The following is a 13162-nucleotide window of genomic DNA, read 5'->3' as shown; positions in this document are numbered from 1 at the left end:
ATGCTTCCACCCAAAATGAAAAGCTGACACCTTTTTGATGTCTGCTCCACAAATCAGAGGCATATAATGGTGTACTTAGTGGTAAAAAAACAAAAAGCATTTAGATTATTGTTCATATATGCACATGTATGAAGAAATATTTTTGTTTTCTGCAGGGTGTGAAGGTGCGGGCATACATCCCGGATGCCGTGTGGTATGACTATGAGACGGTAAGACAATTTCCTGCTCACTTTAAAATAGTTTCCTCAAAAGCACATCCATTGCCATTTCACACGTGTCACAAGAGAAATTATCAATAGTCTGATTTTTGTAATTATGACAATTGCATCTGGTGAAATTATCTTTATACATTCATTCATATGCTTACAGCAGAAATGTCACCTTTTCCTGTTGAAATTGTTGCGGAAATATTTTCTTTTAGAGATAAAAAGGAGAACTTTACCTGTAATATAATGAAGGTTCTCCAAGTGAAGTGCACATAGCATAGGATTCTTTTCTATGTTATGATGGCACTGCAATTCTGTCTAATAGGCAGTATAAGAAAGTTGGACTTGTACTTTAATCAGACATCATATAATAGGTTTTAAATACATAAGGGAGAGAGAATATTAATATTAAGAATATAACCATTTGGTATAATGCAATCCATTACAAAACCACGTAGCTTCAAAAATCCCCATAGAGTTGAATCAACATTTCTATGGCCCTAAGAGAAACTAAACATCATAAGCCTCATAAATATGATAAACAGGAGAATGGGATCATGAATAGGCTAGACTTAGTCCCACAAAACCAGACAAGTCTCCACACTTGTTTTAGCACTGTGCCAGCGTTGGAGAAAGGTCTGGTTAAATGGCAAATGGACTGTACTTGTATAGCACCTTTCTAGTCTTCAGACCACTCAAAGTGCTACGAATCACATTCACCCATTCACAAACATTCATACGCTGAATGGATAGAGGGGCTACCATGCAAGGTCCCAACCTGCCCATCAGAGGAAATCTAATCATTCACACACTGATGGCACAGCCATCAGGAGCAATTTGGGGTTAAGTATCTTGTCCAAGTACACATCGACATGCGGACGGAAGGAGCCGGGAATCAAACCGCCAATCTTCTGATTAGTGGACGACCTGCTCTACCTCCTGAGTCACAGCTGCCCCAGTTGCACACATTATCACTCTGCGATAAGGGAAAAAAATCACCAATCACCAACATCTTGGGCGGCACTGAGCCCAGGATGCAGAGACGGTGCCCTTGCAAAATAGTGTCGGGGGGGAACTTGTTTTGGTTACATGCAGATAGCGGAAAGGGAGGAGAATTCTGCCTAAAATAGCCAACCAATGGCAGGCTTAGCCCACAGTCTACATCCGTTACATTGTGTATGAAAGTATTTGACAATAAAGGTGTACCTAATTAATTGGAAGCATAAATGTATAGCGCTCAACTAAAAAGACTGCCAAGGGGCTTATCAGTATCATGTCACATTAATGGCATTAACACGTACAAAAAGAACATGTATCACATGAAAGTCTTTGCCTCGAGTTCTTTGTTTGAGGCTGAGAGACGAGAGAGATAAGACAGAGCTCGTGTGAGGACAAAGATAGAGTGAAAGAAGGGACAGGGAAGAGAGGAGAGAGACTATCTCCCTGACAGAGAGATAAAAGAGGTGTTGAGTTCCTTTGGGACCTTATTTGGGCGTCACAGTGGCGATGTAAAGCGCCCGCTGATCAGATGAACGATTAGATTGGTTGTCTTGCTGCCGGCCTCTTGTCCTGGTTGGTCCCCTGTGATTATCTGGGTAGGAGGATGGAAAGGTGGGGGGGAGTATTGATGTAGTGAAAATGACCATGAAAAGCAAGTTACAGAGGAAAGAAATAATGGAAAAACAGAGAAGAGGGGATGAAGGAGAGAAAACAGACGGAATGAGATTTGGGTGAAATGGAGGGAGGGGAAAAGATGCATGAAAAGGATATGACATGGAGAGAGAAGGAAAGCAAGAAAAAGAGAAAAGACAAGAAGGAGATAAAGGGGAACAAAAGTATGTAGAGGAGTTGGAAAATGGGAGGACTGGCCAGCAGGAATGAGGGGAAGAGAAGACAAGGAAAGAGAAGACCTCCTTAAGGCAGACAATGAGGGGGTGATAAGATCTGAAATTGCTTATAGACGCTCCACTAACTCCAGCCCACACACATGCCCATACTCTACTGTACTGCATAAAATGGTACACACACACACACACACACACAGACAGGCGCGTGCAATCTCTGTCTCTCACACACACAACCTCAGTGGGAACGGAGGAAAATGGGATAAAAAAAGAATTAGAGCACCACAAGAGAGAATAACAGGATGTAGAATAGGAAGTAGGTAGAAGGAAAATGAGAGGAGATGGAGAGAAGAGACTTTTAAATTGTTTTAGGCTGGTATGAGGATTCAGTCCTCAGGAGATCAGAAATTAACTGTGCTCTATCTAGGCCTTAGGAGAAATGTGTGGTGGGGAGAGAAAGGAGAAAAAGTGACAAGGAGAGGGAGAGAGAAAGAGAAAGAGATGGAGAAATATCTGCTTTTCTTAAGTAAATGCTACTTACCAGACAGCGCACAACTCACATTGTATCAGTATAATGCAAAAAAATAACACATTTCATGTCATTCTTAAGTGGCTCAAGTTGTTTATGAAGGGATATTACTTTTCAGAATTTAAACAGCAATCAAAAACATTGCCCAGAATGAGGCATAAGTTTGTTAGATGATGCAACTTGCAGTCATGCAGCAGTTTCCACTTTAACGGGTAACTATTTTGAGCGTCAGTTCACCCAAAATACAAATAATAAAAAATAAAACATTATTTTTCTTACCTCCAGAGGTATCTAGCAATACAGATGTTTTTGGCTTTATTGACTTAAGTTTTCAGATATCCATCTCTAAGATTTTTGTGGCAGCCACAATACAATGGTGGTGAACGTAATTTTATTTGTGGAGCTCAAAGGTTTACAAATGACACTAGAAAAATATTACAACCGCAAACAAGATCACCAAGGAGAATCAACAAAATTGATTGTGAACAGACATCACTGGGATTGTTTCTGGTAGAAAGTAGATAAAATTGAGGTCTGTGGGGTGTCCAGAGTAAAGATACAGTAAAACTAATTCGGACAAATAAAACAGAGGCTATCTGCATGACTAGATACTACTGTTGGTAAGTGGAAAAAAAACAAAAAAAAACAGGCGGACCCTTCAAAGTATTTTTTGATTAGTCTTTGAATTATTCTATAAGCTTATGTAACAAAACTTTATGCAACAACTTATGCAATCAGGTTCAAGTATCTGCTATTTTGAAGAGTGGAATTTATTGCTCTGACGTGCAAAAGTCATCATTACTATCTGAGGGTTTACTATGCTTCTGTATACTGACTGTAGTATCCTGTGTTCAGTGTTTGATTACAAAGCACCTTTGGACCCAATAAATGCCTTTGTATGGTTATAGATCCGTTTACACCAATGGCAAATAGATTTTACCTCTGTGTCTGCTTCAGTGTTAAAGGGGCCTCAGTAAAAGTCAAGCTGCATTGTAGAGACACAATTTCACCCCAGCCAAAAAACAGTATTTTCCAGCCCAGGCTTGTGCAAAATTATACTCACTGTCCCAATATTGAAAGGGGTGGCATGGAGATTGTCTTGCCCACAGAGCATCACATGAATTTAGGTGAGTTAATGGATTCTGTTGTCCTACCAATCAGATGGAACGAGTGGCACACCGCAGACAGTATGTTGAAATGCATCTACCAGCTGACAAGCTTGGTTTACACATAAGAGGTGGTGCGATCCTCCCCACACAGAGACCTGAAGTCACCACTACATACAGGTAGACACACACACACACACACACACGCACACAAACACACACACAGACATACATACAGTTATCAACTCGAATAAGCTCTAAACCAGCAATCACATACAGTATTTACATGTGATGTGTGTTATCATGCACAAATTCACAGGAGCATATTCAGTACATAAAGAGACAACCCAGTCTCACATCAAAATGTGTATTGGCTTTGACACCAAAAAAAAGGCTGCCATTCCTTCTATTCTCAGTGGAAAATGCAATATTTTAAGGTCCAGCTATTTATCTACCTATCATATCGTTGAGTTATCAAGGACATTTTCATGTTTCTGTGTTGAGAAATGTTAGAAATGTTAAAGATATCATTAAAAGAAAACCTTAACACCATGACAGTAAGGAAAATACTTCTGGGCAGCGGTTCCTCTGGTCAGCCAATCACAAAGCTTCAAATCTTGAATTTCAAACTAAATCAATCCCTGGGGCGTTCTAAAATCTATGTTTTGAACATCATCAAACAGTTACATAAAATCACACAAATAACATAATAGCTCAGATAAGTGCACAACACAAAGACAATGATTCAAACAATATGCAACTATGTGGTTTCAGCGATAGCAATGTCCATAGCAACCACCATAGCAATGACAGAAAGCCTGAAAAAATGTTCGTAATAACTGACAAACTAAACATCATATACATTCAGTGAATGAAGATAATGCAAATAAAATGCACATTTCTCGCTAGAAATGTTATCAAAATAAATTTTAATGCCAAAACTATCGTATTGTATTTTCCACTGCAAATAAAAGGACTGTCATCTTTTTTTTTTCTTGTTGTCTTTCTTTGTTTTTGTTTTCACAGACAGAAACTTGACAGTCATGTGACATGGATGCAGGCCAATAGAAAAGAATAGACAAAAAAACAAAAAAACAAAAACGTAGGCATCTCACAATTTTAGAGCCGTTATTGTTAGCTAATACGTTTTGCATTGTGGACCAACATAGACATAGTTGCATATTTTGATATGAGACTGGGTTGACAGAGATCAACAAACATACTTCATTAGTACACATAATCATAAATGCATCAAACTGTCTCCTGTTTTATTAGATATGTGTGCACGTGTTTGCACAGATGCATTTAGTTGGTGTTTGATTCATTGAACTGTTATTACATGTGCGTATGGTATGTTTACTTTTTTGTATGTTTATGTGTATATCTGTAGTCGCCTTAACCCCATGGGTTTGATCATTGCCCTTGATGACAACAACCAGGCAGCTGGGGAGCTATTCTGGGATGATGGAGATTCTCGAGGTATTTTTGTTTGTCTTTCTTTGTGCCTATTTGTGTGCGTGCAAATGTGTTTGTGTAAAACACCACCATCTGCACCATGTTATTACCACTCATTATAGGCATTCATTCACCAAATTGACACTCTTATCTTGTTAAGTACAAAGTATTATGGGTCGGTTGCAAAGTTTCCATCCAGATGTAGTGTAAATTTTAACTGAATTTCCAGAAAATCTGCAAAAGAAAATACAAATTAATGAGTATTTCCATCCACTACTGTTATGCAGAGATTAAGAGTTAAAAGAATGAAAGTAAAATCTCAAACAGTGGAAAACCACGTGGAACACAAGATGGAAATATGGCATTTATGTGTGTGTCAATTTAAGGAATGTTACAGTTTCCTCATCACTGCTCACATATCTGATGTTTTTGTCTGCCGCCATACTTAGTCTCTTCAGTTGAGCAGAAGCTTGAGTGATGTGGATCACATGCTCCATGTACATCATGTTTTATTTTCTAAGTCTGTTTCCATTGCAGGCATTTCTTTGATACACAAACTAAAAATTAGCATTAAAAACAGGTGGATGGAAACACACTTAGTGTGACTATTCAAACACAGTCAGTGAAGGTCAGTCACTCTGCTGTGTGACTGTACATCAGCTGTGCCGGAGCGCTGTGACAAACAGTAACATCTGCTCTTCTTCTTTTTTTACAGAGACAGTCAAAACAGGCAACTACATCCACTACAAGTTCACCGTTGTCTATGTAAGATTCCCTTGCACACATCTACACCATCTTTAAGATCCAGCCCACATATTCTTTCTGATCTGAACTCAAGTTCAAAGTTCAAAATCACCAGAGACTTTAGACTTTTCCAGTCCAGAACACCAAGCATGATTGATCAATGTTACGCTGCTGAAGCTTTGTTTGATCAAATACCCCATGTTCCTGCTTCACACAGCACTGAGGATTGCCGGGCATGTTTAATTTATAAGATGGTTGCTTTACTATTATATCTAATAACTGGAAGTGGTGTAAGCAGTGCGTGTTGTACATCTATCTATCTATCTATCTGTCTGTCTGTCTGTCTGTCTGTCTATCTATCTATCTATCTATCTATCTTTCTATCTATCTATCTGTCTGTCTATCTATAATATAATATTTAATATACATTGTGCAACATGCTATAACTTCAGTGGATTTAAATAAAGAATATAACTGTGTGTCCTCTGCCTTAAAGGGAGTACTGACGATGCAGGTGACTCATGCTGGCTACAGGGATCCAGACAACCTTAAGTTTGAGAACATTACTGTTCTTGGGGTGCCTCATCATCCCGTATCCGTCTCTGTGACACATGTTACACGTGGAAACTCTATCACCAATGTGCTGGGCACCAACATACAGTATGATGCAGTCAAGAAGGTAAAAACACACACAACATGTTCATAGACAGTTTTATCCAAAAATGCACACATATGACCAAATGTTTGTGCATACCCAGCAACCATGAATCGTCAGGGGATGTCAGAGGAAATTGCCTTTATGGGCATATTATTAAAATGTTACAGACACACAATTACAGATAAAATACTACAATGTAAAATTTGTTCACACAGTATTTGGGTAATGTGCAGGGGTAAGACAGGTCATATTTGCTTTGTCAGGAAAACCTGCTGCTGTGCTGAAGCAGGACAGATGCAGGGTGGATGATTTCCACAGTGGCTATCCTTGTAGGCATCTGCCATTTGTTTCAATAAGACCAGGAATGAAACCATTACTGTACATTTCAAGGTTAGCCCCAAAGTGTAAGAAATGATAACAATTTACATTGGGTGTGGATCATAAAAAGCTTTGTGTGTGTGTGTGTGTGTGCGTGTGAGAGAGAGAGAGTTTGTGAGAAAGAAAAAGAATGACTAAGAGCAATGATCCTACATTAAGTGCCCACAGTTATGAGCAAAAGTCAAAAGTCTATTAAGTGTAGAGGTTCACTTAAGTAATACTATAAAGATTTTCTTTGTGTGCTTGTGTATATTTGCGTGCAGACACGTGTTCTTGTGTGTTTCCTGTGTAGATCCTCAAGGTCTCTCTGGTCACACACACAAGCATGCATTTATCAAATGACTCTCACCGGTAATCATATCCTGGGGGTGAAGGGTAAACATTCTGTTAAACCTAAACTCTAGCTTGTCATGCCCATCAGTCTCTGTATGCCTGGTTGAACTGGGCCTTGAACATAGCTCACAGCTGCCAAACATCATTACTTTTATTTAGAGTCAAATAGAACAGTACTTTACAATATATGACTCACACTGGCTCCTAGTAATTTATTTCATTTCCTGACTTGATTTTATTATTTTTTAAACCATTTCCTCCCTAATATAAAACCTTACTGCCTTCTATATTGTTATACAGTGCAGCATGTGTAAAGTGACTGCCCTACAGTCGCTATGCCATCTTTTCCATCCCTCCCTTCTTTCCTTCCCTCTCTCTTTAGATTCATCATTTACCCCTCTACCCATTCCCACATTTGCAGCCTCTTTCTCAATATGACCTCTTGTGTTGCTAGTGTGTCCTGCATAATGCATTTTACACAACAGAATTGCTGAACCATGATTCAAAACTTAAAAGACACATGAAAATAAAGACTGATGAAGATCCCAGAAGTCTCCTTACCATCTGAGGATGCTTTAGATGGTGACTGTAGTGACTAAAGTGGATGGGGCTCCCTGAGATTTGTTGTGAGAATGACTCATAATTCCCGGCAGTCGCCTGTTGAGACAGCGAGGGAAATTAACAGCTGTGTCTTAATTGATAGCACACGCAACGTCAAGCACACATTCTGTCTCAAGGAAGCATGTCTGCGCTCACTTGCAGAACTCGCATAAGCAGAATGTTTGCACCGAGACAACTTAGGGAGACTGTTCCTACTTTGACAACCTTGGGTTTAATTATCACTACTCTCTCCTGCGTTTTCCTCCCTTACAATTAATTTCACCACACACACACACACACATATACAGGTTATGTTCCTGCGTGGCTTGTCCTTGACCCTTGGGGAGACCTACCAGGTGCAGTGGGAGCTGGACATGGAAGAGTACCAGCGCTTTGACTGTCATCCAGAGGAGCATGCAGATGAAGCTAAGTGCAAGGCCAGAGGCTGTATCTGGGAGGTGAGGGGTGACACAGATGTTCACATCCACATATACACATTATTTTCATATTATAGCTATTGCTGAACAAACAGGGGTAAAAATCTCTCTCCCCTGTGCTTTTGTTTCTTTCCCTACTCAGCCAAGCAACATCGAACGTGTTCCATGGTGCTTCTATCCAAAAGACTATGGATATATGGTTACGGCAACCAAGGAAACCAACTCAGGCATGACAATTGATATCACTCGGAACAAAAAGTATAGGAGCAGTGGTCGCCCAGAGTCACCGGACATTGACACACTCCGTGTTGAGATCCATTACCACAGCGGTCATATGCTGCAGTTCAAGGTGTGTGTTTGTTTGTGCTAGTAGAGCGGCATTTTCTTCTGTATCATGTTTCATTTCCTAAACGTCTTTACCTACATGCCCTTAAGCTGACAATTTTTATGTCTTCCAATGCACGCATCCGGCTTGCTTGCTATACATTAACACACACACATACACCAACAAACAAACATTCCCTCCCTGTCCAGATCAAGGACCCGGCCACAGATCGTTATGAGGTTCCGGTGCCGCTGACGGTTCCAGATGCTCCTGACACTAACGAGAACAACAGGCTTTACAAGGTCCATGTTACCCACAACCCATTCGGCATCCAGGTTGTAAGGAAAAGCACAGGAACCAAGATGTGAGTGTTTCAGTCATACAAGTGGATCAAGCGGGCTGACATTGTTCTGTGTTTTAGAAGAATGATTTAACATAATTCAGTAGCAATTCTGATATGGTGACATATATTGTGTTATCTAATTAAAGTTGTTAGTCTGTAACTCCTTGTTAGTGCTAACTATATTGACTTTTAACCTTGATAAGACTTTACTGGTTAAAAATAAAGGTTAAATAAATTCTATACTGTCCTAACCAATAAGGTAAATGAATATGTATTTTGGCATACATTTTGTTTTCACAAACACGATGCAATGCCTTCTCATTAAGTTGGCCCCATTTTGGGCAACACAGGTGCGTCTATTAACAAGCAATAAGGTGAGACATGGGATAAAAATTCTACTCAACTATTTGCAGGCAAGAGCTGTTTTTCCGCCTTTGAGATTAAAGTAAGAATGCTGAGTCGACTCCTTTGGCGGTGTTATCCAATCAGAAATTCTCAGGAAAGTTGCCCCGTGTATCAGTGCCTAAAGTAGTTTCCTCTTGTTCAGCAGTCATGATGATGTCACACGAAGCAGTAGAGCATCAGAAAGTCTATTCAAAGCATATCTTTAAGCGAGGATGACATTATTTTGTAGTTAAGCCTTGCGTGTTTTTTTTTAGAAGTGTCAGTTGAAATTTTGCTAATTAAAATTTATGAAGTATGTTGAAGGGATGCCTGCAGTTCCTGCAGGGTTATTATGCTTATTTGTGTCAAACATTTTGTGAATAACTCCCTTTGACAATAATTCCCTCTCTCTCTTACTCTCCCTCTCTCATTGATTTAATCCTCTGTCACTTTTCTCAGTTGGGACTCCTCTGTGCCAGGTTTTACCTTCTCAGACATGTTCATCCAGGTGTCGACACGGCTGTCATCAGAGTTTGTCTACGGCTTTGGAGAGACAGAGCACCCCACCTTTAAACACAACCTTAACTATCACACCTGGGGTATGTTCTCCAAAGACCAGCCTCCTGGTGTAAGTATCACACTTAAGCGTATACTTTTACTTTACATAAATCTACACACATACAGATGAGTACAACCTCAGATGTAGGTGTTACTGTATTTCTCACCTCTGTAGGAGTATTAATACTTATTATATATTATAATATTATATTATATATTATTCTATAATATATATTATAATATTAATGAATTACCTCGTCATTAGGGCACCACCTCCTTTTTGGTTAGGATTTGTTAGTGCCAGGAGGGAGCACTAACCCTTGTTCAATTTAATCAATTAATCAGTCTCACAATCATAAGTTCTTGTCCCAAACAGTGACTTCTGTTTACTGCAGCTCAAAGAAACAACCAAACACTTTTAGGATAAATGAAGACATTAATTAATAGCTAAACATCTTGAGGATACATGATAAAGCATAGATAATATAATATATACAGACAATATACAGAAAAAATTAAATAAAAAGAAAGTAAAATAAATAATTTAAATAAGGCCTAAGAAAGATAAAAATTAATAAAGAAAATCATTCAGCAAGAGTGGGAAGTGTGTGACTCAAGGCTTAACATGTTGTACCGGGGAATGCTAAGGGAAAAGCTAATTCAGCTTCTCTAAATAAATTCTTTAATTTTAACGTTATTCGACATCAACCCTTGATCACAAAGCCATGTAATGTCTTACTGTTGGGGTGTCTCGTCGTGATAGAGGTGTCATCTTGGCAGGTCCAGCGTTGTTTGACGCAGCATCACCAGCGGTGTTGCAGTGGAAGAGCCTGTGTCAGCTGTGGGCTGTGGCGCATCTCAGTAGATGCAGAGGTGTTGAATGCCGTTAAAGAATCAAGCTGTTTCAGGCTGCTCTGGCAGAGTCTTCAGGCTGGCTTCACTTCTGGGTTGCAGTCTTGCTGTCAGAGAGCAGTTTCAAGCGTTCTTCTTTTTATTCTTCTTCTTCTTCTTCTTCAAGGGTTTAAGTTGCAGATTCAGGCTTTTGGTTGGCTTGTAGTAACTTAAGTTGAGTGTCGAATAAAGTTTAGTCTGACTACGTTCAAGTCTTCGGCGGAGTCTACTTCAAAATAAAATACTGTACGTGTTTACTTCAAATTAAGTTACTATACGTGGAAATACGAGACTTGATGTTACTTGATGTTGAAACCGCATCAAACTATGTCATTGTCCCACCTGATGAAATCGGAGGGGTGGGGGGCAATTTTATATGCCAATAAAACAATTTGCTTGAGTGGGGAAAAGGCTGCTTCTTTAAAGACATTTAGCATATACATATTGTCTCTAAACAAAAAAGTGCTCATTTTAGCCATGGAGTGGATCAAATGTGTCATTTTATCAACAAAGTGAAATTCAAATTTATAGTACTATTCTATTGTGACAACAAATGTATGTTCTCATCAAAAACAGACAACATATCACATGATTTACACGTGTTTCCTATATATTTTCTTGGTATACAGAAATATATAAAGTAGCACAAAGCTTATGATGTGATACAGGTTCAGATCAGTGCTGAATACGAGAAAGATTGAACACTAAAAACATTCATTCGGATCAGATCATTATTAGGATCAGCGAAAAAAAAGGGGGGTGACAAATAAAACTTTGTTTTCCATTTATTCTGTAACACACTAACAGCCAGAAACAGCAAGGAACTTTTGCCCATAGTCTTAAATGAAAACAACATTTAAGATGTCCAATGTTTAAATAAAATATAATAAAATATATAAAATATTCAATGCTCAGTTATTGCAATATGAGGCATGAAACCTTCTTCTTTTAAACAGTGAATGAAACAGCCTCTGTCCACATCATCAAAACTTGATGATAACAAACATTCATCGCTAACGTCAGTTAGCAGCTAGATGCTAATAAGCTGCTCAGCTGCAGCACATTAAACAGCAGGTAAACATAACTCAAATGTCACTTCGGAACCAAATTAGATGCTGGTTTGATCGTTGCTCTTCAAAATCCCTGTTAGCGACATGCTGTCTGCCTATGACTTGTACTTACAGCAGTTTGTTTACTTTGTCTCAAATGAGACATTAAATTTTGCAATTAATCCGCAGTTCATATGCCTGCCGAACCGTGAGGGGCGATCCGTATGGATCACAGATCAACTACAGTCTGTTACACTACTAGTTAACACTTGTTATTCTAGTTACTTTAAGCTTATTGCTCAGTATACGGCTCGCCTTAAAAACGAACTAAAGAAACTGTCAGAAGCAAGCAGCCAGACCTCCTGCACTCATTCACTAATCACAACCACAACCACTCAAGTAAAAACAATGGATGAGTGAGTCCAGACAGCTCACTGTAACTTCAACAATCAAACTAACGTTACCCACAATACATTATATGATCCTTGCTGCATTCTTGTTAAGGAGATAAATTCACACAACAGCCACACAGAGACATTTAACCATCAGATATGAAATTAGCGACCAAAGAGACAGAGAGAGAGAAGCTGTATCTGACTCACGTTATCTGACGTCTTCTTCTTTCTTTCATGGAGATGGAAGTATTCATGTCATAACGTCCATTTGTAGCTGTTGGACATCTTGTATGTTAGTTAACAGAACTTTGTGGCTGCTGGTTAACCAGTCTGATATCATTAGCAACAATGACAAACAAGCTAACTCTCCTGGTTGTTTCTCTGGTTGCTTCTCTCTCCAGCCTCCCCGGCAGTGTCCTGCTGCTGCTGCGCTGACCAGTCCAGATAATTTCTCCCATTAGCTTAACAACAGTCCTTAACAGTCCTTCCATGGATGTATAAAGAGTCCTTCAGGCTGCAACCAAATATTCTTTTTTATATTTTGATCTCCCTTTTGCCTCTCGAAAAATAGAGGAGGATCAACCTCCTCTGCCTCTATGGACCAGCCTCCACTGGTATATATTGATGTGTATATTAGCTATACTTGAAGGAATGTTTGACGGGTAATAATTTCATAGACAAAATTTGACATTGAACTAAATTACTATTTACAGCAGCCTTTTCTATGCATTGGTGTGTTCTATCAAAACTTGTGACATTTGTAATAGAGCACCCTGCAGTAAATGTCTTTAACATCACACCTTCACAGAGGTGACTTGTAAACAACCTTCCTGCACAGTATGTAAACTTGTCTCTCTCACATTCGTGTCACTTTGATGTGATGCTGTTGATATGAACGCCGGTTATAGAGTGTCATCATGTTTTCCC

At 39.2% G+C, this 13162-nt stretch overlaps 1 protein-coding gene across 1 annotated transcript in view; it reads left to right on the top strand.

The window, feature by feature from the left end:
* si (sucrase-isomaltase (alpha-glucosidase)) overlaps positions 1-13162 on the top strand; it is a 73070-nt gene that overhangs the window by 30301 nt on the left and 29607 nt on the right. Inside the window, exons 20-28 of the mRNA XM_042415198.1 lie at positions 156-209; positions 3741-3865; positions 5076-5164; positions 5856-5905; positions 6381-6563; positions 8162-8311; positions 8433-8639; positions 8825-8979; positions 9802-9970. Coding sequence (XP_042271132.1) covers positions 156-209; positions 3741-3865; positions 5076-5164; positions 5856-5905; positions 6381-6563; positions 8162-8311; positions 8433-8639; positions 8825-8979; positions 9802-9970 — 1182 coding nt within the window. The remainder of the gene's footprint in view (positions 1-155; positions 210-3740; positions 3866-5075; positions 5165-5855; positions 5906-6380; positions 6564-8161; positions 8312-8432; positions 8640-8824; positions 8980-9801; positions 9971-13162) is intronic.

The sequence above is a fragment of the Thunnus maccoyii genome, chromosome 6 (genome assembly GCF_910596095.1).
Source record: "Thunnus maccoyii chromosome 6, fThuMac1.1, whole genome shotgun sequence".
NCBI lineage: Eukaryota > Metazoa > Chordata > Actinopteri > Scombriformes > Scombridae > Thunnus > Thunnus maccoyii.
Note: the sequence above shows the minus strand (reverse complement) of the source record. Positions and strands in the feature narration are given on the sequence as shown.